Raw genomic sequence first — 25,517 nt, 5'->3', positions numbered from 1 at the left:
CCAGCTCTGTTCATCTTGGCTTCTTTTAAAAACACAGCAAGCAAGGGTTACTCCAAGCGGAGTCTCCCTTTTTTCCAAAAATTGGGCCACACAGACACCCACCCCATCAGTGGCAGCACTTGGGCCCTAGTTGCAAACAGGATGTTTTGATTTGCATCAAGCACATTCAAAAATACGCTATTCTTAGCCGTCCCCAGGATGACACCGGGGTAGGTAGCAAAGTCTTTCCTGATCCCAGCTCTGTTCATCTTGGCTTCTTTTAAAAACACAGCAAGCAAGGGTTACTCCAAGCGGAGTCTCCCTTTTTTCCAAAAATTGGGCCACACAGACACCCACCCCATCAGTGGCAGCACTTGGGCCCTAGTTGCAAACAGGATGTTTTGATTTGCATCAAGCACATTCAAAAATACGCTATTCTTAGCCGTCCCCAGGATGACACCGGGGTAGGTAGCAAAGTCTTTCCTGATCCCAGCTCTGTTCATCTTGGCTTCTTTTAAAAACACAGCAAGCAAGGGTTACTCCAAGCGGAGTCTCCCTTTTTTCCAAAAATTGGGCCACACAGACACCCACCACATCAGTGGCAGCACTTGGGCCCTAGTTGCAAACAGGATGTTTTGATTTGCATCAAGCACATTCAAAAATACGCTATTCTTAGCCGTCCCCAGGATGACACCGGGGTAGGTAGCAAAGTCTTTGCTGACCCATGACTTGTTCATCTTGGCTTCTTTTAAAAACAATGTAAGCAAGGGTTACTCCAAGCGGAGTCTCCCTTTTTTCCAAAAATTGGGCCACACAGACACCCACCCCATCAGTGGCAGCACTTGGGCCCTAGTTGCAAACAGGATGTTTTGATTTGCATCAAGCACATTCAAAAATACGCCATTCTTATCCGTCCCCAGGATGACACCGGGGTAGGTAGCAAAGTCTTTCCTGATCCCAGCTCTGTTCATCTTGGCTTCTTTTAAAAACACAGCAAGCAAGGGTTACTCCAAGCGGAGTCTCCCTTTTTTCCAAAAATTGGGCCACACAGACACCCACCCCATCAGTGGCAGCACTTGGGCCCTAGTTGCAAACAGGATGTTTTGATTTGCATCAAGCACATTCAAAAATACGCTATTCTTAGCCGTCCCCAGGATGACACTGGGGTAGGTAGCAAAGTCTTTGCTGACCCATGACTTGTTCATCTTGGCTTCTTTTAAAAACAATGTAAGCAAGGGTTACTCCAAGCGGAGTCTCCCCTTTTTTCCAAAAATTGGGCCCCACACACACCCACCCATTCAGTGGCAGCAGTTGTGCCCCAGTTGTACACTTCACAGCTAGATTTGCATCAAGCACATTCAAAAATACGCCATTCTTATCCGTCCCCAGGATGACACCGGGGTAGGTAGCAAAGTCTTTCCTGATCCCAGCTCTGTTCATCTTGGCTTCTTTTAAAAACACAGCAAGCAAGGGTTACTCCAAGCGGAGTCTCCCTTTTTTCCAAAAATTGGGCCACACAGACACCCACCCCATCAGTGGCAGCACTTGGGCCCTAGTTGCAAACAGGATGTTTTGATTTGCATCAAGCACATTCAAAAATACGCTATTCTTAGCCGTCCCCAGGATGACACTGGGGTAGGTAGCAAAGTCTTTGCTGACCCATGACTTGTTCATCTTGGCTTCTTTTAAAAACAATGTAAGCAAGGGTTACTCCAAGCGGAGTCTCCCCTTTTTTCCAAAAATTGGGCCCCACACACACCCACCCATTCAGTGGCAGCAGTTGTGCCCCAGTTGTACACTTCACAGCTAGATTTGCATCAAGCACATTCAAAAATACGCCATTCTTATCCGTCCCCAGGATGACACCGGGGTAGGTAGCAAAGTCTTTCCTGATCCCAGCTCTGTTCATCTTGGCTTCTTTTAAAAACACAGCAAGCAAGGGTTACTCCAAGCGGAGTCTCCCTTTTTTCCAAAAATTGGGCCACACAGACACCCACCACATCAGTGGCAGCACTTGGGCCCTAGTTGCAAACAGGATGTTTTGATTTGCATCAAGCACATTCAAAAATACGCTATTCTTAGCCGTCCCCAGGATGACACCGGGGTAGGTAGCAAAGTCTTTGCTGACCCATGACTTGTTCATCTTGGCTTCTTTTAAAAACAATGTAAGCAAGGGTTACTCCAAGCGGAGTCTCCCTTTTTTCCAAAAATTGGGCCACACAGACACCCACCCCATCAGTGGCAGCACTTGGGCCCTAGTTGCAAACAGGATGTTTTGATTTGCATCAAGCACATTCAAAAATACGCCATTCTTATCCGTCCCCAGGATGACACCGGGGTAGGTAGCAAAGTCTTTCCTGATCCCAGCTCTGTTCATCTTGGCTTCTTTTAAAAACACAGCAAGCAAGGGTTACTCCAAGCGGAGTCTCCCTTTTTTCCAAAAATTGGGCCACACAGACACCCACCCCATCAGTGGCAGCACTTGGGCCCTAGTTGCAAACAGGATGTTTTGATTTGCATCAAGCACATTCAAAAATACGCTATTCTTAGCCGTCCCCAGGATGACACTGGGGTAGGTAGCAAAGTCTTTGCTGACCCATGACTTGTTCATCTTGGCTTCTTTTAAAAACAATGTAAGCAAGGGTTACTCCAAGCGGAGTCTCCCCTTTTTTCCAAAAATTGGGCCCCACACACACCCACCCATTCAGTGGCAGCAGTTGTGCCCCAGTTGTACACTTCACAGCTAGATTTGCATCAAGCACATTCAAAAATACGCCATTCTTATCCGTCCCCAGGATGACACCGGGGTAGGTAGCAAAGTCTTTCCTGATCCCAGCTCTGTTCATCTTGGCTTCTTTTAAAAACACAGCAAGCAAGGGTTACTCCAAGCGGAGTCTCCCTTTTTTCCAAAAATTGGGCCACACAGACACCCACCCCATCAGTGGCAGCACTTGGGCCCTAGTTGCAAACAGGATGTTTTGATTTGCATCAAGCACATTCAAAAATACGCTATTCTTAGCCGTCCCCAGGATGACACTGGGGTAGGTAGCAAAGTCTTTGCTGACCCATGACTTGTTCATCTTGGCTTCTTTTAAAAACAATGTAAGCAAGGGTTACTCCAAGCGGAGTCTCCCCTTTTTTCCAAAAATTGGGCCCCACACACACCCACCCATTCAGTGGCAGCAGTTGTGCCCCAGTTGTACACTTCACAGCTAGATTTGCATCAAGCACATTCAAAAATACGCCATTCTTATCCGTCCCCAGGATGACACCGGGGTAGGTAGCAAAGTCTTTCCTGATCCCAGCTCTGTTCATCTTGGCTTCTTTTAAAAACACAGCAAGCAAGGGTTACTCCAAGCGGAGTCTCCCTTTTTTCCAAAAATTGGGCCACACAGACACCCACCCCATCAGTGGCAGCACTTGGGCCCTAGTTGCAAACAGGATGTTTTGATTTGCATCAAGCACATTCAAAAATACGCTATTCTTAGCCGTCCCCAGGATGACACTGGGGTAGGTAGCAAAGTCTTTGCTGACCCATGACTTGTTCATCTTGGCTTCTTTTAAAAACAATGTAAGCAAGGGTTACTCCAAGCGGAGTCTCCCCTTTTTTCCAAAAATTGGGCCCCACACACACCCACCCATTCAGTGGCAGCAGTTGTGCCCCAGTTGTACACTTCACAGCTAGATTTGCATCAAGCACATTCAAAAATACGCCATTCTTATCCGTCCCCAGGATGACACCGGGGTAGGTAGCAAAGTCTTTCCTGATCCCAGCTCTGTTCATCTTGGCTTCTTTTAAAAACAATGTAAGCAAGGGTTACTCCAAGCGGAGTCTCCCTTTTTTCCAAAAATTGGGCCACACAGACACCCACCCCATCAGTGGCAGCACTTGGGCCCTAGTTGCAAACAGGATGTTTTGATTTGCATCAAGCACATTCAAAAATACGCTATTCTTAGCCGTCCCCAGGATGACACCGGGGTAGGTAGCAAAGTCTTTCCTAATCCCAGCTCTGTTCATCTTGGCTTCTTTTAAAAACACAGCAAGCAAGGGTTACTCCAAGCGGAGTCTCCCTTTTTTCCAAAAATTGGGCCACACAGACACCCACCCCATCAGTGGCAGCACTTGGGCCCTAGTTGCAAACAGGATGTTTTGATTTGCATCAAGCACATTCCAAATCCACAAGCATTTACTCTCCCCAGGATGACACAGGGGTAGTAAATTCCTTCTGGATCCATGACTTGTTCATTTTGATGAACGTCAGTCTGTCCACATTGTCACTGGACAGACGCGTGCGCTTATCTGTCAGCACACACCCAGCAGCACTGAATACACGTTCAGAGACAACGCTGGCAGCTGGACACGACAAAATCTCCAAGGCGTAAGTTGCGAGCTCTGGCCATTTTTGTAGGTTTGAAGCCCAAAAGGAGCAAGGCTCCAGTTGCACAGTCATGGCATCGATGTTCATTTGGAGATACTCCTGTATCATCCTCTCCAGCCGTTGACTATGTGTCAGACTTGTTGTCTCTGGTGGCCTTGCAAAAGAGGGTCTAAAAAAATTATGAAAAGATTCCATAAAATTGCTGTTACCGGCACCAGAAAAGGTCCTACTGGTACGGGTAGACTGTTGAAGATGACGAGACCGTCCCATGTTTGTCAAGTTACAACTGGGAGATTCACTCCCTGCACCTGCACGGTTGTTTGGTGGAAAAGCCGAGCTAAGATCTAGTAACAGCTTCTGCTGATACTCCTGCATACGTGCGTCCCTTTCTATGGCTGGAATTATGTCACAAAATTTGGACTTGTACCGGGGATCTAATAGTGTGGCAATCCAGTAGTCATCATCACTTCTAATTTTGACAATACGACTGTCATGTTGGAGGTAGTGCAACAAAAAGGCACTCATGTGTCTTGCGCAGCCATGCGGACCAAGTCCATGCTGTGTTTGTGGCATAGAGGTGCTACCCGTTCTTTCTTCCTCTGACATCTGACCCCAACCTCTTTCAACTGAAATTTGACCAAGGTCTCCCTCATCCGCTGAGTCTTCCATGTCCATGGACAGTTCGTCCTCCATTTCTTCATGTTCTCCTGCACCTTGCTCAACATTTCGCCTGCTACTATGCGCCCTTGTCGATCCCTGTCCCCCATGGTCCCATGCCTGCTGCGTTGGTGATGATGAACGTCTGGACCTTCGTGATGTTGTTGTCCCTTGCGCATATGAATCCTCCTGTAGTTCCTCCCCTTCATGTTGTCCCACCCCCTGACTCCGAATAGTGTTTAGCGTGTGCTCCAGCATGTAAATGACTGGAATCGTCATGCTGATAATGGCATTGTCAGAGCTAAACATATTCGTCGCCATGTCGAAACTGTGCAGAAGGGTGCATAGGTCCTTGATCTGAGACCACTCCATCAGGGTGATCTGCCCCACCTCTGCATCTCGTTGGCCCAGGCTATACGTCATGACGTATTGCACCAGGGCTCTGCGGTGCTGCCACAGTCGCTGTAACATGTGGAGAGTTGAATTCCAGCGTGTCGCCACATCGCATTTCAGGCGATGAACCGGCAGGCCGAAAGACTTCTGGAGCGATGCAAGTCGCTCTGCTGCGGCGCTTGAACGGCGGAAGTGAGCTGACAGTTTTCGTGCCCTGTTCAGAAGGCCATCTAGGCCGGGATAGTGTGTTAAAAATTGCTGCACGACAAGGTTCAACACGTGAGCCATACAAGGTACGTGTGTCACCTTGCCCAGGCGAAGTGCCGCACCCAGGTTTGCAGCATTGTCGCACACGGCCTTACCAGGCTGCAGTTTGAGTGGAGACAACCATTTATTAAACTCGGACCGCAAAGCTGACCACAACTCCTCAGCTGTGTGACTCTTATTACCAAGACATGTCAAGCTAAAGACCGCCTGATGCCGTTGCGCTCTGCTGCCAGCATAGTAATGAGGGGTGCGTGATTCCTTCTGCGCAGTGAGAACGCTGGTGGCCTGACCAGGCAGGCTTGGGGCGGAGGTGGAGGACCCAGATGAGGTGGAGGATGCAGAAGCAGTGGCGGAACTTGGACAGACAGAGGATTGACACACAAGTCGTGGGGACGGCAAGACTTGTGCAGCAGACCCTTCACCATCTATCACCATAGTTACCCAGTGCCCAGTCAGCGACATGTAACGTCCCTGTCCATGCTTACTGGTCCAAGTATCGGTGGTGAAATGCACCCGTTCACACACAGAGTTTCTCAAGGAAGCGGTGATGTTGTGTGCGACATGCTGGTGTAGCGCGGGCACACCTTTCTTAGAGAAGTAGTGGCGACTAGGCATCTGGTACTGGGGCACAGCGACAGACATAAGGTCTCTAAAATCCTGTGTGTCCACTAGGCGGAAAGGCAGCATTTCGGTAGCCAACAGCTTACAGAGGGATAGAGTCAACCTCTTAGCTTTGTCATGGGTCGGAGGAAGTGGCCTTTTATTTGACCACATCTGAGGGACAGAGATCTGGCTGCTGTGTGTAGACGGTGTTGAGTAGGGTGTCCCTGGAAAAATGCAGGTTTGTGAGGAAAGTGCAGGCGGAGACATGATGTTGCCTTCATCCAACGTTGGTGCTATCGATGTCTGAGAGAGCTGTACACACTCACTTGTTTCCCCTTCCAAACCAACTGACGACCTTACAAGCAAACTGCCTGTTGCGGTTACAGTGGTGGAAGTTTTGCGTGGAAAAACAGGTGTGGCAGCTGTCCCCACAGTCCTAGAAGATGAAGAGCGCGCGGATGCAGTGGAAGGGGCGGGCGGTGGATGGTTCGCTCCGCTAGGCCGCATTGCAGCACGGTGAGCTTCCCACCGGGACTTATGATATTTATTCATGTGACGATTCATGGAAGAAGTTGTCAAACTGCTGAGCTTTTGACCTCTACTAAGAGAATCATGACAAATGTTACATATCACATGAGTTGGGCGATCTTTTTCGATGTGAAAAAAGGACCAGGCTAGGCAAGGCTTAGAGGCCATGCGACCTGTTGATCCACCCCGAATAATGCTCATAGGCAGAGTGGTGGCTGAGGATGCAGTTGTAGACGTGCTACCAGTGCTCCGACTCTGTCCAGGAAGGCGCAAGGTAACTTCGTCGTCGGTTGCATCCTCCTCCACCGCCTCTGTTGACCTCCTCGAGTGCCTGACTGGGGGTTGACAGTAGGTGGGATCTAGAACGTCATCATCAATTGTTGTGTTTGCACTCCCCTCCCCCTCAGACCGAGCCTCTTCTTGCCCTGACGGAATATTTAAGTTGTCATCCCAATCGGGTATCTGCGTCTCATCTTCATCAGTATGTTCCTCATTGTCTATAACCACAGGTGTTACAGTTTGTGACAAAGGGTCAACATTATGCTCAGAAACTTGGTCCTCACGGCCTGAATCTGAGTCACAAAGGTTCTGGGCATCACTGCAGACCATTTCCTGTTCTGTACTCACTGTAGCTTGGGAGCAGACCTCTGATTCCCAGGCTATAGTGTGACTGAACAGCTCTGCAGACTCAGCCATCTCAGTTCCACCATACTGTGCAGGGCTGATGGAGACTTCAGAGCTGGGAGAAATCAAGTGTGATTGGGATGACAACTCAGAGGACTGGTGTTTTTTGGATGCGGTACTTGAAGTGGCTGAGAGGGCACTTGTTGGACCACTTGAGATCCATTCAAGCATTTTCCTTTTTTGCCCATCATCTACCTTTCTTCCTGTTGTTCGTGTCCGTAAAAAAGGGAGCACATCGGATTGTCCACGGTAAGTAGTAGACATCTTACTTTTGCTGGTAGATGGTCTATCTTCAGCAGATGATAATGGAGCTTTGCCACCTTCCCCACGGACAAAACCTTTTTTGCCTTTTCCACCACGCCTCTTCCCCTTTCCACCAGCATCTGTCATTTTGCCACTCATGTTGATTGCGACAAGATTGTGGACTGAAAATGTGGTAGTAAAAATTGAGAGGTGGTGAAGATTGCAGTGGTGGTCTAGCTTTATTAACAGCAGAATAATAAAGAATAAATATCCCTGACAATGCAACTTAGTTATAATTAGTTGGAGTGTGCAACGCAGGCAGACGTGCTGCAAATGTCTTTGCACTAGTGGGACTATAGCAAAGTCCAATAGCCACGTATAGGATGCCACTAGGTACACTGAGTGTTTGCTAGTATAATGGCTTGGTTAGAATGAGTTGTAGTGTGCAACGCAGGCAGACGCGCTCTGCAAATGTCTTTGCACTAGTGGGACTATAGCAAAGTCCAATAGCCACGTATAGGATGCCACTAGGTACACTGAGTGTTTGCTAGTATAATGGCTTGGTTAGAATGAGTTGTAGTGTGCAACGCAGGCAGACGCGCTCTGCAAATGTCTTTGCACTAGTGGGACTATAGCAAAGTCCAATAGCCACGTATAGGATGCCACTAGGTACACTGAGTGTTTGCTAGTATAATGGCTTGGTTAGAATGAGTTGTAGTGTGCAACGCAGGCAGACGCGCTCTGCAAATGTCTTTGCACTAGTGGGACTATAGCAAAGTCCAATAGCCACGTATAGGATGCCACTAGGTACACTGAGTGTTTGCTAGTATAATGGCTTGGTTAGAATGAGTTGTAGTGTGCAACGCAGGCAGACGCGCTCTGCAAATGTCTTTGCACTAGTGGGACTATAGCAAAGTCCAATAGCCACGTATAGGATGCCACTAGGTACACTGAGTGTTTGCTAGTATAATGGCTTGGTTAGAATGAGTTGTAGTGTGCAACGCAGGCAGACGCGCTCTGCAAATGTCTTTGCACTAGTGGGACTATAGCAAAGTCCAATAGCCACGTATAGGATGCCACTAGGTACACTGAGTGTTTGCTAGTATAATGGCTTGGTTAGAATGAGTTGTAGTGTGCAACGCAGGCAGACGCGCTCTGCAAATGTCTTTGCACTAGTGGGACTATAGCAAAGTCCAATAGCCACGTATAGGATGCCACTAGGTACACTGAGTGTTTGCTAGTATAATGGCTTGGTTAGAATGAGTTGTAGTGTGCAACGCAGGCAGACGCGCTCTGCAAATGTCTTTGCACTAGTGGGACTATAGCAAAGTCCAATAGCCACGTATAGGATGCCACTAGGTACACTGAGTGTTTGCTAGTATAATGGCTTGGTTAGAATGAGTTGTAGTGTGCAACGCAGGCAGACGCGCTCTGCAAATGTCTTTGCACTAGTGGGACTATAGCAAAGTCCAATAGCCACGTATAGGATGCCACTAGGTACACTGAGTGTTTGCTAGTATAATGGCTTGGTTAGAATGAGTTGTAGTGTGCAACGCAGGCAGACGCGCTCTGCAAATGTCTTTGCACTAGTGGGACTATAGCAAAGTCCAATAGCCACGTATAGGATGCCACTAGGTACACTGAGTGTTTGCTAGTATAATGGCTTGGTTAGAATGAGTTGTAGTGTGCAACGCAGGCAGACGCGCTCTGCAAATGTCTTTGCACTAGTGGGACTATAGCAAAGTCCAATAGCCACGTATAGGATGCCACTAGGTACACTGAGTGTTTGCTAGTATAATGGCTTGGTTAGAATGAGTTGTAGTGTGCAACGCAGGCAGACGCGCTCTGCAAATGTCTTTGCACTAGTGGGACTATAGCAAAGTCCAATAGCCACGTATAGGATGCCACTAGGTACACTGAGTGTTTGCTAGTATAATGGCTTGGTTAGAATGAGTTGTAGTGTGCAACGCAGGCAGACGCGCTCTGCAAATGTCTTTGCACTAGTGGGACTATAGCAAAGTCCAATAGCCACGTATAGGATGCCACTAGGTACACTGAGTGTTTGCTAGTATAATGGCTTGGTTAGAATGAGTTGTAGTGTGCAACGCAGGCAGACGCGCTCTGCAAATGTCTTTGCACTAGTGGGACTATAGCAAAGTCCAATAGCCACGTATAGGATGCCACTAGGTACACTGAGTGTTTGCTAGTATAATGGCTTAGTTATCAGTTGGAGTGTGCAGAGGACAAGAGGGTACAGTGGCAGGATTGTGGTGCTCTGGGTAGAGGAATGGAAGACTGCCTTTCTATTCCCTCCTAATGGTGAAATGCAGGTAGGAAATCCCTGACCTGGGCTACACAGACGCTGTTGCTGTTTGCAGGACCTGTCACCTATGGCTCTCTGACCCTGCCGGTTGGAGCCCTTAAAAGGACTGCTATAAAGTGCTCTCCCTAAGCTGTCTAACGCTGTGTATGCAGCGCATACAGCTGTATCGGCTATAGGACTCAGGAAGACGGAGCTGCGACAGTGATGTCTGACACCAAAGACGCAGAAGGCAGATAATGGCGTCCGTGAAGAAGAAAATGTCCGGTTTTATAATGCAGGGACATGTGACATGCAGATCCTATCACACATGCCGTTGCTTCTCTGGCTCAAAGTCCACTTAGCTGTGTGTGTGTCTGGGATTGGCTGACATGCTGGCCCGCCCCACAAGACGCGCGCGCTTAGGGAAGGAAGACAAGAAAAAAAAAAAAAAAAAATGGCGATCGCCATTATAGAAACAGCAGTGATCTGAAGGCGCTGTTCACGCACACTATACACTGAAATGTGATAATAGTTTGATTCACAGAGTGACTTACACTATTACAGCAGAAACCAAGCTATGATTTAGCTGTTTTTTGGCTGCTAGAACCGTTCTCGAACGTTTCTAGAACTACCGAGCTTTTGCAAAAAGCTCGAGTTCTAGTTCGATCTAGAACATGCCCCAAAATCACTCGAGCCGCGAACTGGAGAACCACGAACCACGAACCGCGCTCAACTCTAGTCTGGAGCCCTGCGGTCGGGAGAGCTCCACAAATGGGCCAAGAGAGGAGAGTGAGGAGTACACAGATGGCTTGTTGTGGTGGTGAACACTTCAGTGTTACAGTTTGCATCTTGTTGTGAACCCTTTGTATTTGCTCTTATTAAGTTTTTTCTTTATGGTAGACTTAAATACTGAAACACCTATAACCTGTAGAGTGTTTTTCATTTGATAAGGGCAATCACCCACCAAACACCCAATGTATGTTTCACAAATTCTTTATCATTTGTGACTGACAGTTCAGGTGTTTGGTGGGTGAGCATCCTTATGTATATATGTAAATGCCATTTAATACTATGATATGACTTTAGCGAATTGAGCCCGTTGGTTTGGATCCCCATTAGCCCATATGGGGTTTGGGGTCCAGGAACAAGTTCAGGTAAAGTCTGTGTCCCGAAACAAACTTTTAACTATAGTCTGGCCAATCCCGGCAAACCCGAACATCCACGGGTCTGCTCATCTCTATCCATGATATTTTGTGGGGGAGATGTATCATACTGTGTGTGTTGGGCTGTGGAGCCATCATACTGTTTGTGGAATGTGGGGGCCATACTACTCTATGGGGAGGCTGTGGGGGCCATTATACTGTGTAGAGAGTTGTAGGGTCCATTATAATATACTGAGGGACTGTTGAGCTATCATGCTGTGTATAGGGCTGTGGGGGCTACCACATTGCGTCAAAGAACTCTGATTGCTCTCATACTCTGGTTGGGAGATGGTGAGGGCTAATATACAATGCAGTGGGCTTTAGGGGAATCATACTGTGTTGGGGTCACTGGGAGTCTCATAATGTGAATGGGGAAATGAAGATCATGTTATAAGGGGGACACTATGGGGGCATCATACTTGTCTGGGTGTATTGTGAGATCATCATAATGTGTGTGTTGAGGATGCTGTGGATTACTTCATTTTGGGAGTATCATATTGTGCTTGAGGGGAATTTTTATTGGCATCATACTTTATGGAGGCCATAAAAGGAATATCATTGTGGGTAACAACACTAAGGGATGTCACGAAGAACTACTTTGGAAGCACAGTATTCCAAAGTTGTGTGATATGCTCTACTTTGACTGCGTCCAAGCAGTCAATTTTATGTATGATCTTGTAGGTGTCCCAATACGTTTTTAAATACAATGCATATATATTAAAATTTGTTAACTTAACATTTATTTAACTCTTACATTTCAGGCCAATAGCTCCTAGGTAAAATTTTCTTTGTCTAGATTTTTTCATCATTACAAAGTTGACAAATACTCTAATTTCACAATATATCCAGAAACTACTTTGCCGTTAAAACGTTTTTTTGTCATTTATCACTTTTAAATATGAAGCTCTAATCCGTAGCCCTAAGAAGGCAGTCTCATCAATGGGGGAACTTCTGTAATGGGTGTCAGTAGTAGTGGCGTACACATAGGTTGTCATCGTTTCAGCCTAAACCACAGCAGAAAAAAACCCAGAATATAATTAATAAAATAGGAAAATTCTTGGACTTATAGTCCTATAGGATTTTTATGAGCCTGATGGTAAATCGCAATTCTACACAATAATTTACTATTCAACCTGAAACTGAGTTTCTTTACTTAAATAAAAGAGAGAATTCCCTCAGCTCCCTCGCAAGTTAATTGTCTAATTAGATAGTAGGCAGGAGAAAAATAAGACGTGTCATCGGATTAGCATCCAAGCATCTGTTACCTCCCCTTGCATAGAGTCCTTACATTGTCCTGAATGGCACTAACACTGCAGATCTTTAAAATAAAATTATACCAAGGAAAGAAAGTGACAGTTCTGCCGTTGGCGATGAAGTATGTCTGGCACTTTACAACATCTTCAATTTGTCTCTGCTTCATGTTTGCCTAGCAGGTAAGTGCAATGACCTTATTTCCAACATGTAAAAGAAAAGCTGAGAGGCTCGCAGAACAGGGAGGCTAATCCGTCTTTACGGACCCTGCACAGGGAGGGGATTTAGCCTGTTACAACCGAGGGCCTATTCAATGGGGCAGTTTATTTTTTGGGTGGTTTACCTTCTGAAGTCAGTTTGCAAGTTATAAGAAATACTTGATGTTCTGTTTCATCAATTCTGATGTTTACCCACGAACATAGCAAAACAACAATTGATTTCTGTAGAATTCTGCTCAAGCCTTTTTGCTTAGTACTTGCTCATAAATATTTTTTAGCCTGGCACAAGAGGAGTTAAATCATTTTCACCTTCAATTATATGCAGAAAGTGCTAGATGTAGCTGATGCATAAAGGGACTTGTTCTATGCGATGTAAGCTTTCTGGTACGATGTGCGATCTTCTGACCTATCTCTCTTTATAGTCGTGTTTGCATTTTGTGAAACGTACAAGTAGATAATGTACATTTCTTTATTCTGCAGTACAAACCAATTATGCCCCCTACTTTTTTGACAACGGACCGGGAAGCACCAATGGGAACATGGCTCTCTTGAGCCTGTCTGAGGACACGCCAATTGGTCAGTGCAACCTTTTAACTATTTTCTTGTTTTGAAGTCATTGTCAGCTAAAATGAATCCACTTGACCATTTGTGGTTCTGTGATATCAGAAGCTTGTTGTCACCTACTGTACTGTAAATGTTCTGTAATGTGTCGAATAGGATTCAGAACAAATATTGAGCCAATGGTTATATATTCACTTTTTTTCTTGGTGTGAGGTGTCAGAGATTTTTGTCCTACGTTATGTATTGTAATAATAATAATAATCTTTATTTCTATAGCGCCAACATATTCCGCAGCGCTTTACATGTTATGTATGTAAAACATTTGGGTGTTTGGGTTATGAAATGCAATTTTTTAAATGGTCTTTATAACTTTTGACTTTTGGGGAGACTGTGACTGTACAGACTAGCAAACAGGGGCTATATGATCCCAATTAGGTGAAGGTCCTAGAAGTAATATCAGAAGTATCATGGATTGTTGTCATATCCTGTCAATAATTGTTTAAGATCACAATACTTTTTTAATATTTAAAGGATTGTCCATTGATAGACAAACCTCTTATCAATCACCATGTTTGCCCCCATTAAAATAACAATACTTTTACTCACCTCCCATGCCGGAGCTGTTCTAATGGTGTTGGCACTCAAACTCCTGGGGTTTACGTGACGTAGTTACGTCATGAGAGCCCTGCACTCATTCACTGCTGGATTCCCTCTCCTTGTCTTCGAATGATTTGAACATCAAGAGGAAATCAGACCTGTGGGTGGCCCTCAGTTCTTGATGTTTGAAACATCTGAAGATGGGGGCAGTGAAGCCGACACTGATTGGGTGCGGGGCTTGCATGAAATAACATTACGTGAGGCCCAGGAGAGCAAGTGCTGACACTGCTGGAATGGCACAAGCACTGCAGGTCACTGTAAGTGTTGTTATATGAATGGGGCAAATATGAGGATTAAGAAGGGGTTGCCCGAGAAGTGGACAACACCTTTATGCTTTCTAAAAAGAATAAATATACACTCGAAGGGGTTGTCCAGATAATATTGATGACCTAACTAGAGTTGACCTAAGTAGCGTTAGACAGTGCTCATTATGAGTATAGCGAGTACGAATAGTTAGGTACTCGCTCAATTCTAGACCTAGCTTATCAGCTGTTATTAGCTTTGGCAGTGGAAAATAACACAATTATTAATTGGCTAATTACATTTTTTTATTCAGTAAAATCAGGCCAAAGTGAGACTAATGTATTACTTGCAAGCTTACCTACAGTTATGGTGCTCTTTTCCATTTTGTGCTTTTAATACATTTTTGACTATATCACAAATGCACAAGTAACATTTAAAGGGAACCTGTTATAAAATAGATGGCATGTACTGTACCTACAGCCATACAGCTAATCTGCAGGTTACTATAATTTTAAATATATGTGGCTGTTTAATTAGATGTTGTATTACAACTGCTCTCTTCTCATAATTGGGGCACAGGGGGCTGTGAGCAGTCACTCAATACACGGAGAGTGTGCGCTCTGTGATCCCTCACTCTGCTCCTTGACTGACATCCTGCTCAGCACACACACTGCAGAGCAGGATGTCAGTCAAGAAGCTGAGAGGAGTGATTAGCGCGTACATCCTGTATGCTGAGCAGTGACTGTTAACTCCTTTAGAGCCAAACACTTGACCATAATAAACTGTAGGGACAATATGACTTAATTTCTTTAATTTTTGTACAAAGTTTGCGCCCCACACTATGATATTATTAAATACAAATATCTTTATTATTTAACAGTTAAAAATGGTTAAACAATGAAAATAGAGAAAATATATCTAAATATTAGGAAACATGGGTGATAGATAACAGCAAACATTATGCTAAAGTAGGATACCACTTGAGAAAGTATAACAAGAACATGGAGATCAAACCAGCAGGCAGAATATAAGTATATACTGAAATCTTGTCACTGCATACTTAATCACTCATCATTTCAATAGCTTTTTACTATGAGACAGAGCCAATTTGCTCCTTACCCACAATAAGTAGAATATCCAGCCCTGCTATCCTCCACATGTTTTATGTTAGGGTACACAAAGAGAGGTGGTGGTGTAGGTGGTGGTGTATCATTCTTCTTGAATAGTGTATCCAGTTTCCAGTATCCAGTAGTTCTCTACAAATATAATTAAATCAAGGTTTATATTACTTGTTACATTATTAAATGCAATAATTTACAAAGGTGAAATGCGGGCTCACTGTTTACAGAGTGATAACTGTGCCCATCCCCCACTTCCCCCCCTTTCCGCAGCACTGCTCAATTAAAGGGAAACTATTAGTAAGCTTCGGTGTTGATTCAGTAAAATGGTGGCTTACCACTGCCATTGTTTGAACAATAAAGGCCTATCAAAAGGTTAAAAATTAGAACAGATCCTTACACTCACCTCGACAGCCTCCCCACTCTTCACGGACACCATTTTGTTCCTCGTTGCATCTTATGATCCCCACCTGAGCTGGAGGGACCTGGGAATTCCAATGAGGACCGGAAGGGTGAGAGTGATGAGTGAATGGGCCGGAGAGGTGAGTGGTGAGAATAATGAATTTTTTATTCTCTGAAAATTACGTTTATTATGTTCTTGGTCCTGGAGAAACCTAATAGCATAATTAGGGACATTAAATTTGTGGGGAATAACATCTCAGTGAATCTAATTTCTGGGGAAAATTCAGACAAATTAGAATTTTGATTGATCATCTTATTGTTAGTTAATTCCTTATTTACATAATAATGAAAGTGTGAATTATTCAGGAATGCAGATAGAAGATAGAAAGGTGACTATAGATATACTAGAAGGTGGCCCGATTCTACGCATCGGGTATTCTAGAATTTACGTATTGTGTAGTTCATGTATGATTTTTGTTATATATATATATATATATAGATGTTGTTGTGTGTAGTTACCAAGTGTTTGTGTAGGGGCTGTACATGTTCTGGGTGTTGTCTGGGTGTGACGGGGGGTGAGAGCGGTGTTGTATGTGTGTTGCGTGTGTTGCGTTGTTTGTGGAGCGCTGTGTGTCTGTAGCGTTGTGTGTGTGTTGCGCGGTTTGTGTGTGTGTGTGTGGTGTGTTTTGGGGGGGAGGTATGTTTTGTGCAATGTGTGTGTTGTGCGGTATGTGCGTATATTTGTGTGTGCCGCGGTGTTTGTGTGTTGGGTGCTGTGTGTGCGCAGCGTTGTCTGTGTGTGTGGGTGTCTGTGTAGGGCAGTTGTTTGTGGTTCCCAGTGTGTGTGTGTGTGTGTGATGTGTGGTGTGTGGTGTGTTGTGCAGTGCGCGCGCGCGCGCGTGTGTGTGTGTGTGTGTGTGTGTGTGTGTGTGTTTTGGGGGGAGGTGCGCACTCCCAAACGTGCTCCATCCCCCATGCAGCGCACTCCCCATCGTGCTCCATCCCCCATGCAGCGCACTCCCCATCGTGCTCCATCCCCTATGCTGCGCACCCCCCATCGTGCTCCATCTCCCATGCTGCGCACTCCCAAACGTGCTCCATCTGCCATGCTGCGCACTCCCAAACGTGCTTCATCCGCCATGCTGCGCACTCCCAAACGTGCTCCATCCGCCATACTCCACACTCCCCATCGTGTTCCATCCCCCATGCAGCGCACTCCCCATCGTGCTCCATCCCCTATGCTGCGCACCCCCTATCGTGCTCCATCTCCCATGCTGCGCACTCCCAAACATGCTCCACCCCGCCATGCTGCGCACTCCCAAACGTGCTCCATCCCCCATGCTGTGAACTCCCCATCGTGCTCCATCCCCGATGCTGCGCACCCCCCCATCATGCTCCATCCCCGATGCTGCGCACCCCCCATCGTGCTCCATCCCCCATGCTGCACCAGCATCAGCCTCTCTGCCCCCAGCATCAGCTTCTCTGCCCCCAGCATCAGCCTCTCTCCTCCCAGCATCAGCCTCTCTCCTCCCAGCATCAGCCTCTCTCATCCTAGCATGAGCCTCTCTCCTCCCAGCATCAGCCTCTCCTCTCTGTCCCCAGCATCAGCCTCTCTCCTCCCAGCCTTCCCCAGCATCAGCCTCTCTCCTCCCAGCCTCCCTCCTCCCACCCTCCCCCAGCATCAGCCTCCCTCTCCCAGCCTCCCCCAGCATCAGCCTCCCCCAGCATCAGCTTCTCTTCTCTCAGCCTACCTCTCCCAGCCTCCCTCCTCCCAGCCTCCCTCAGCATCAGCCTCCCTCTCCCAGCCTCCCCAAGCATCAGCCTCCACCAGCATCAGACTCTCTCCTTCCAGCCTCCCCCAGCATCAGCCTCCGCCAGCATCAGCCTCTTTCCTTCCAGCCTCCTCCAGCATCAGCCTCCCTCTCCCAGCCTTCCCCAGGATCAGCCTCTCTCCTCCCAGCCTCCGTCCTCTCAGCCTTCCCCAGCATCAGCTTTCCCCTCCCAGCCTCCCTCAGCATCAGCCTTCCCCAGCATCAGCCTCTCTCCTCCCAGCCTCAGCCTCTCTCCTTCCAGCCTCCCCCAGCATCAGCCTCTCTCCTTCCAGCTTCCCTCAGCATCAGCCTCCCCTTCCCAGCCTTCCCGAGGATCAGCCTCTCTCCTTCCAGCCTCCTTCCTCCCAGCCTCCCTCAGCATCAGCCTTCCGCTTCCAGTCTCCCCCAGCATCAGCCTCCCCAAGCATCAGCCTCCACCAGCATCAGCCTCTCTCCTTCCAGCCTCCCCCAGCATCAGCCTCCCCTTCCCAGCCTTCCCCAGGTTCAGCCTCTCTCCTCCCAGCCTCCTTCCTCCCAGCCTCCTTCCTCCCAGCCTCCCCCTCCCAGCCTCCCTCAGCATCAGCCTTCCGCTCCCAGTCTCCCCCAGCATCAGCCTCCCCAAGCATCAGCCTCCACCAGCATCAGCCTCTTTCCTTCCAGCCTCCACCAGCATCAGCCTCACTCCTTCCAGCCTCCATCAGCATCAGCCTCCCGTTCCCAGCCTTCCCCAGGATCAGCCTCTCTCCTCCCAGCCTCCTTCCTCCCAGCCTCCCTCAGCATCAGCCTTCCCCTCCCAGTCTCCCCCAGCATCAGCCTCCCCAAGCATCAGCCTCCACCAGCATTAGCCTCTCTCCTTCCAGCCTCCCCCAGCATCAGCCTCCCCAAGCATCAGCCTCCACCAGCATCAGCCTCCCTCGTCCCAGCCTCCCCCAGCATCAGCCTCCCCCTCCCAGCCTCCCCCATCATCAGCCTCTCTCCTCCCAGCCTTCCCCATGATCAGCCTCTCTGCTCCCAGCTTCCTCCAGCACGCCGTGCTCCTCTGCCGACACTCACACACCCGATCGCATCCACTCACACACACCCGATCGCATCCACTCACACACACCCGATCGCATCCACTCACACACACCCGATCGCATCCACTCACACACACCCGATCGCATCCACTCACACACACAGACACTGACGATATCGCACATACGCGCTGATACTCACAACATCCGGACATACCACATGCCTCTGGCCATGTGATCCTCCGTCAGGTCCTGGAAGATCACAACAGCACAGTATCGAGGCCGAGAAGCAAGCGATATCGCCGGATGCTGTGAGTATGTGGATGCGATGTGTGTGTGAGGTGTGTGTGAGGTGTGTGTGAGGTGTGTGTGAGGTGTGTGTGAGGTGTGTGTGAGGTGTTTTTGAGAGTGAGTGCGATCTGATGTGTGTGTGTATGCGTGTGTGTGTGCTGTTATGTTTGTGCGTGTGGAAGTCCCACCGCTGCAGGACCTTGATTTACTGGTAACTATGCAAGCATGGTTACCAGCGCAACACGTCCCCCGCTCGCACGGGAGCCAACACCAGCATACGGCGGCGGCGTACGCTGATGTGGGCTCCCGTTGGTGAAGGGGGAAAGGGGGGGGGGGAGTACAGTACTCACCTGGGATTCGTGGCTCCGTGACCGTGTCAGTTCGGGCAATGCGGGGGGGGGGGGGGGGCGAGAGCCAACGTCTATTGCGTGAGGGGGGCGGGGCGTGGCGTGGGCGAGTTGCCAATGCCTGCAGGGTGCCGGGGCGAGAGGCCAATCTGTGGGGGGGGCAGAGCCTGGGCGAGCGGCTGGCCAATCTGTGTGGGGGCGCAGCCGGGGCGAGAGGCCAATCCGTGTGGGGGGGCGGGGCCATGGCGAACCCAGCGGCCAATCAGCTTTGTGTCACCGTAAGGACATGTCACGGTGACCCAATTTTGGAGCATGACAGACAGACAGACAGAATAAGGCAATTATATATATAGATACAGTATATCACAAAAGTGAGTACACCTCACATTTTTGTAAATATTTTATTATACCTTTTGATGGGACAAACTGAAGAAATGACACTTTGATACAATGTAAAGTAGTCAATGTACAGCTTGAATAACATTGTAGATTTGGTGTGCCCTCTAAATAAGTCAACACTCAGCCATTAATATAGAAACCGCTGACAACAAAAGTGATTACGCCCCCAAGTGAAAATGGACAAATTGTGCCCAATTTACCATTTTCTTTCCACTGTGTTATGTAACTTAGTAGTGTTACAAGGTCTTAGATATGAATGGGCAGTAGGTGTGTTCATTTTGGTGTTATCTGTCACATACTCTCTCATACTGGTCGCTGAAAGTTCAGCATGACACATGGCAATGAATTTTCTGAGGATCTGAAAAAAAAGAATTGTGGCTCAATATAAAGATAGCCTTGGCTTTAAGAAGATTGTCAACATAAAACTGAGCTGCAGCACAGTGGCCAAGACCATATAGCGGTTTGACAAGACAAGCTCTACTCAGAACAGGCTTGCCATGGTCAACCAAGGAAGTTGAATATCCGTGCTCAGCGTCATAACCAGAGATTATCTTTTCAAAATAGATGTATGAGTGCTGCAAGCAGTGCTGCAGAGGTTAAAAGGGTAGAATACATGGCTGTTGTCCCAGAAGGAAGCCTCTTCTAAAGATGATGCACAAGAAAGCCTCCAAACAGTTTGCTTAACCCCTTCATGACCTTTGACAGATATATCCGTCATGGAGTGTGTGCCGTTAAGCCCAGCCCCCTGCCACGGGCAGGATGCGGCGATCCGCGAACATATCAGCTGTTTTCAACAGCTGACATGTGTGCCTGCATGTTATGAGTGGAATCGCATTCCACCCGTAACATTAACCCCTTACATCTCGCTGCCAAAGTCTGGTGGCGAGATGTGTATACGTGCGGCCATGATTTTCATTTACCGCCGCCCCCACCGGAAGTCACGTGAGTGAGCACATGACTTTCGGTGGTTGACATGGTAACCCAGGGTCATGTGATGACGCCTGTAGCTATGACGAGTCACTTTCGTTTTCACTCGGCCCAGAGCCGAATGAATCAGGAAGTGATCAAATCTGCTGTTTACAGCTGTATAGCTGTGATCAGCAGATTAGGCAGACCGATCGGATTGCTGATCCCTATAGCCCCCTAGGGGGACTAGTAAAATAAAAAAAAAAGTAAAAAAAAGTTTTAAAAAATAAAAATAAAAAAAATCTAAACATTCAAATCACCCCCCTTTCACCCCATTGAAAATTAAAGGGTTAAAAAAATCAATAAATATACACATATTTGGTATCGCTGCTTTCATAAATGCCCGATCTATCAAAATATAAAATCAATTAATCTGATTGGTAAACGGCGTAGCGGCAAAAAAAATCCAAACCCCAAAATTACGTTTTTTGGACGCCGCAAGTTTTACGCAAAATGCAATAACAGGCGATCAAAATGTAGCATCAGTGCAAAAATGGTACCATTATACATGTCAGCTCGAGACGCAGAAAATAAGCCATCACTGAGCCATAGATCCCAAAAAATAAGAATGCTACGGGTTTCGGAAAATGGCGCAAAACATACGCCACTTTTATTGGACAAGTTTGTGATTTTTTTTTAACCCCTTAGATACAAGTAAACCTATACATGTTTGGTGTCTACAAACTCGCACCACTCAGGCATCACACCGACAGATTAGTTTTACCATATAGTGAACACCGTGAATAAAACATCCCAAAAACTATTGTGCCATCACACTTTTTTGCAGTTTTTCCACACTTGGAATTTTTTTGCTGTTTTCCAGTACACCAAGTAGTAAAACTTATGGCTTCATTTAAAAGTACAACTTGTCCCGCAAAAAACAAGCCCTCATATGGCAAGATTGACGGAAAAATAAAAAAGTTACGGCTCTCGGAAGAAGGGGAGCAAAAAACAAAAACGCAAAAACGGAAAGTGCCTGGGGGCTGAAGGGGTTAAGATAAGCATACTAAGGACATGGATTACTGGAACCATGTGCTGTGGTCTAATGAGACCAAAATAAACTTATTTGGTTTAGCTGGTGTCAAGTGTTTGTGGAGTAAAGCAGGTGAGGAAAGACAAGTGTGTCTTGCCTATAGTCAAGCATGGTGGTGGGAATGTCATGGTTTGGGGATGTATGAGTGCTGCTGGCTGTGGGGAGCTGCAGTTGATAGAGGGAATCATGAATGCCAACATGTACTTTGACATACTGAAGTAGAGCATGCTCCCTTCCCTTTGTATTCAAACATGGTAATGACCTCAAACACACCTCCAAGATGACCATTTGCTTGCTCAAAAAAAAACTGAGGGTAAAAGTTCTGGACTGGACAAACATGTCTTCAAACTCTATTGAGCATCTATGGTGCATCTGTAACTGGAAGGGTGAGTAGAACAAGGTCTCTAATATTTACCACCTCTGTGATATCGTCATGAAGGAATGGAAGAGGATCCCAGTGGCTCCTATGAAGCTCTAGTGAACTTCATTACCAAGAGAGTTAAGGGAGTGCTCAAAAGTAATGGTGGCCACACAAAATATTGACATTTGGGGCACAAATTTGCCATTTTCACTTATGGGGGTACTCATTTTTCATGAAAACGATTTTCACACAAATGGCTGCGTGTTAAGTTATTTAGAGGGCACATCAAATTTACCCTTTTGCACAAGCTGCACACTGACTACTTTATATTATGTCAGAGTGTCATATCTTCAGTGTTGTCTCATGAAAAGATGTAATAAAATATTAACAAAAATCTGAGGGATGTACTCACTTTTGGGATATACTGCATCACAAAGACTTACTGACAGATTCTCTTTTACTGGAAATGAATGGCTGCAGGGAGAATGTAATAAAGATTTTTCCTACCATGTTGCCAGGCCACTTCACTGAAAGTGTCACTGCTGGGAGAAAATAAACTTAATTTCTCCAGGAGATGCTGGCTTTCAGTTATTATTCATGCATGGAGCAGCTACAGTCACAATTCATAGCACTGCTCACTTTACTGTGAGTGTCGGCTGTAAGCACATCCTGGCAGGATTAAAAGCAAGCTCACAAATACTCGCTGCACTGCGAGCTGTCAATCAAAGTTCCAGGGTGTGCATAGTTTTGTAAGCAGTGTTATGAGTGGTGCCTGTAGCTGCCCCATTCCTTTTAGGCTAAAAGCTGGTGGCTCCTGGGAGGAAATAATTTATTTTCTTCCAGTAGCTGTACTTTATAATGCTGTTTACCTGCAGATTGACCCTATATCTGCAGCTAAATAGTGTTTTCAGAAGTGACAGGTTCCCTTCACGTTCACCCCTGTAGCCAGGGTGTCTGGTAGTTCTTAGTTCTTACCCCACCATGGCACAGTGCCTTCACTCAAATCTTGCTGGGATAGATTGCAGTAGTGTCTCTCCTTCTGCCAGAGTTCAACTCGGAAAACCCCTGTCCAAGCTCTGGCTATACTCACAACATATGATATTAAACCCCCTAACAGATTTATTTTAAGAGTGATAAATGGTGAAGAAATAAGCAATCATGTAATATAACAAAAGTACATCTGCCATGTGCTATACCCATAGGGGAAGTAACAGCTAAAACAGACCTGACACGAGTGATAAGAAAGAATAACCCCCTGGTAGAATAAACTATGGCTGAATGAACAACAATCCTTTTTCCCAATCATTTACTGTATATATAGCTGTTCTGAGCTGATGATGAAGATACCTTTACTGCAAATGACAAAAAGCACACACCTACACATAGCAGAGAACACAAAACCTAAATGGCTGCAGAAACTCAATTAAGACTGGAAACACACTTATGCGTGTAAAATCGGTCCGAGTTGCATGAAAAAAAGTCGGACGATTTTAGTTCACGTTAAGATCAGTATGCTATGCAACTGCAATGCGATTTTGTGAATTTTATCATAATAGCAGTGTGTGTTTAATGCGTGTGTGATGCGTATGGGATGCACGTTTCCCTACAAACATTTAAATAAATTAAATCATTTAGACATGTGTAACGCACATGTAAATGATCTAGCCCCCACGTGGCTCAATGGAACAGTAGATATTTTTTATCTCACAGCTAAACTGCATGCTGCTGAACATTGTTCCATTATCCTTTATTGATAAAGTAAATTGATCATGTCTTCACATTTGACATTAAATACAGTCATATGAAAACGTTTGGGCACCCCTATTAATGTTAACCTTTTTTCTTTATAACAATTTGGGTTTTTGCAACAGCTATTTCAGTTTCATATATCTAATAACTGATGGACTGAGTAATATTTCTGGATTGAAATGAGGTTTATTGTACTAACAGAAAATGTGCAATCCGCATTTAAACAAAATTTGACAGGTGCAAAAGTATGGGCACTTCAACAAAAAAGTGACATTAATATTTTGTAGATCCTCCTTTTTCAAAAATCACAGCCTCTAGTCGCTTCCTGTATCTTTTAATGAGTTCCTGGATCCTGGATGAAGGTATATTTGACCATTCCTGTTTACAAAACAATTCCAGTTCAGTTAAGTTTGATGGTCGCCGAGCATGGACAGCCCGCTTCAAATCATCCCACAGATGTTCAATGATATTCAGGTCTGGGGATTGGGATGGCCATTCCAGAACATTGTAATTGTTCCTCTGCATGAATGCCTGAGTAGATTTGGAGCGGTGTTTTGGATCATTGTCTTGCTGAAATATCCATCCCCTGCGTAACTTCAACTTCGTCACTGATTCTTGCACATTATTGTCAAGAATCTGCTGATACTGAGTTGAATCCATGTGACCATCAACTTTAACAAGATTCCCGGTGCCGGCATTGGCCACACAGCCCCAAAGCATGATGGAACCTCCACCAAATTTTACTGTGGGTAGCAAGTGCTTTTCTTGGAATGCCGTGTTTTTTTGCCTCCATGCATAACGCATTTTTGTATGACCAAAAAACTCAATCTTTGTTTCATCAGTCCACAGGACCTTCTTCCAAAATGTAACTGGCTTGTCCAAATGTGCTTTTGCATACCTCATGCAACTCTGTTTGTGGCGTGCTTGTAGAAACGGCTTCTTTCGCATCACTCTCCCATACAGCTTCTCCTTGTGCAACGTGCGCTGTATTGTTGACCGATGCACATTGACACCATCTGCAGCAAGATGATGCTGCAGGTCTTTGGAGGTGGTCTGTGGATTGTCCTTGACTGTTCTTACCATTCTTCTTCTCTGCCTTTCTGACATTTTTCTTGGCCTGCCACTTCTGGGCTTAACAAGAACTGTACCTGTGTTCTTCCATTTCCTTACTATGTTCCTCACAGTAGAAACTGACAGTTTAAATCTCTGAGACAACTTTTTGTATCCTTCCCCTGAACAACTATATTGGATAATCTTTGTTTTCAGATCATTTGAGAGTTGTTTTGAGGAGCCCATGATGCCACTCTTCATAGGAGATTCAAATAGGAGAACAACTTGCAAGTGGCCACCTTAAATACCTTTTCTCATGATTGGATACACCTGCCTATGAAGTTCAAAGCTCAATGAGGTTACAAAACCAATTTAGTGCTTTAGTAAGTCAGTAAAAAGTAGTTAGGAGTGTTCAAATCAAGAAATTGATAAGGGTGCCCATACTTTTGCACCCGTCAAATTTTGCGGATTTCACATTTTCTGTTAGTACAATAAACCTCATTTCAATCTAGAAATATAACTCAGTCCATCCGTTATTAGATATATGAAACTGAAATAGCAGTTGCAAAAACCCAAATTGTTATAAAGAAAAAAGGTTAACATTAATAGGGGTGCCCAAACTTTTTCATATGACTGTACAACAGAGAACGCATGTGAACGTTGTGGAGCGTGTGTGTTCCTTTATTTTACACGCTTCCATAGAGAATCATTGCAGAGACTCGCGCGAGAAACCCTCCAAATCGCAGCATGCTGCGATTTTTTTCTCAGTCCGATTTGGACTGAGAAAAAAATCACAGATGGGAGCTTGTA

The 25,517-nt window shown here is 46.1% G+C and overlaps 1 protein-coding gene across 1 annotated transcript in view; it reads left to right on the top strand.

The window, feature by feature from the left end:
* The first annotated feature begins 12,607 nt into the window (after positions 1-12,607).
* Positions 12,608-25,517, top strand: part of CDHR1 (cadherin related family member 1) — a 366,668-nt gene continuing 353,758 nt past the window's right edge. The window contains 3 exon segments of the mRNA XM_075347300.1: positions 12,608-12,638; positions 12,641-12,670; positions 13,187-13,282. Coding sequence (XP_075203415.1) covers positions 12,608-12,638; positions 12,641-12,670; positions 13,187-13,282 — 157 coding nt within the window.

Source organism: Anomaloglossus baeobatrachus, chromosome 5 (genome assembly GCF_048569485.1).
Source record: "Anomaloglossus baeobatrachus isolate aAnoBae1 chromosome 5, aAnoBae1.hap1, whole genome shotgun sequence".
Classification (NCBI taxonomy): domain Eukaryota; kingdom Metazoa; phylum Chordata; class Amphibia; order Anura; family Aromobatidae; genus Anomaloglossus; species Anomaloglossus baeobatrachus.
This window is presented reverse-complemented; position numbering and strand designations above follow the sequence as displayed.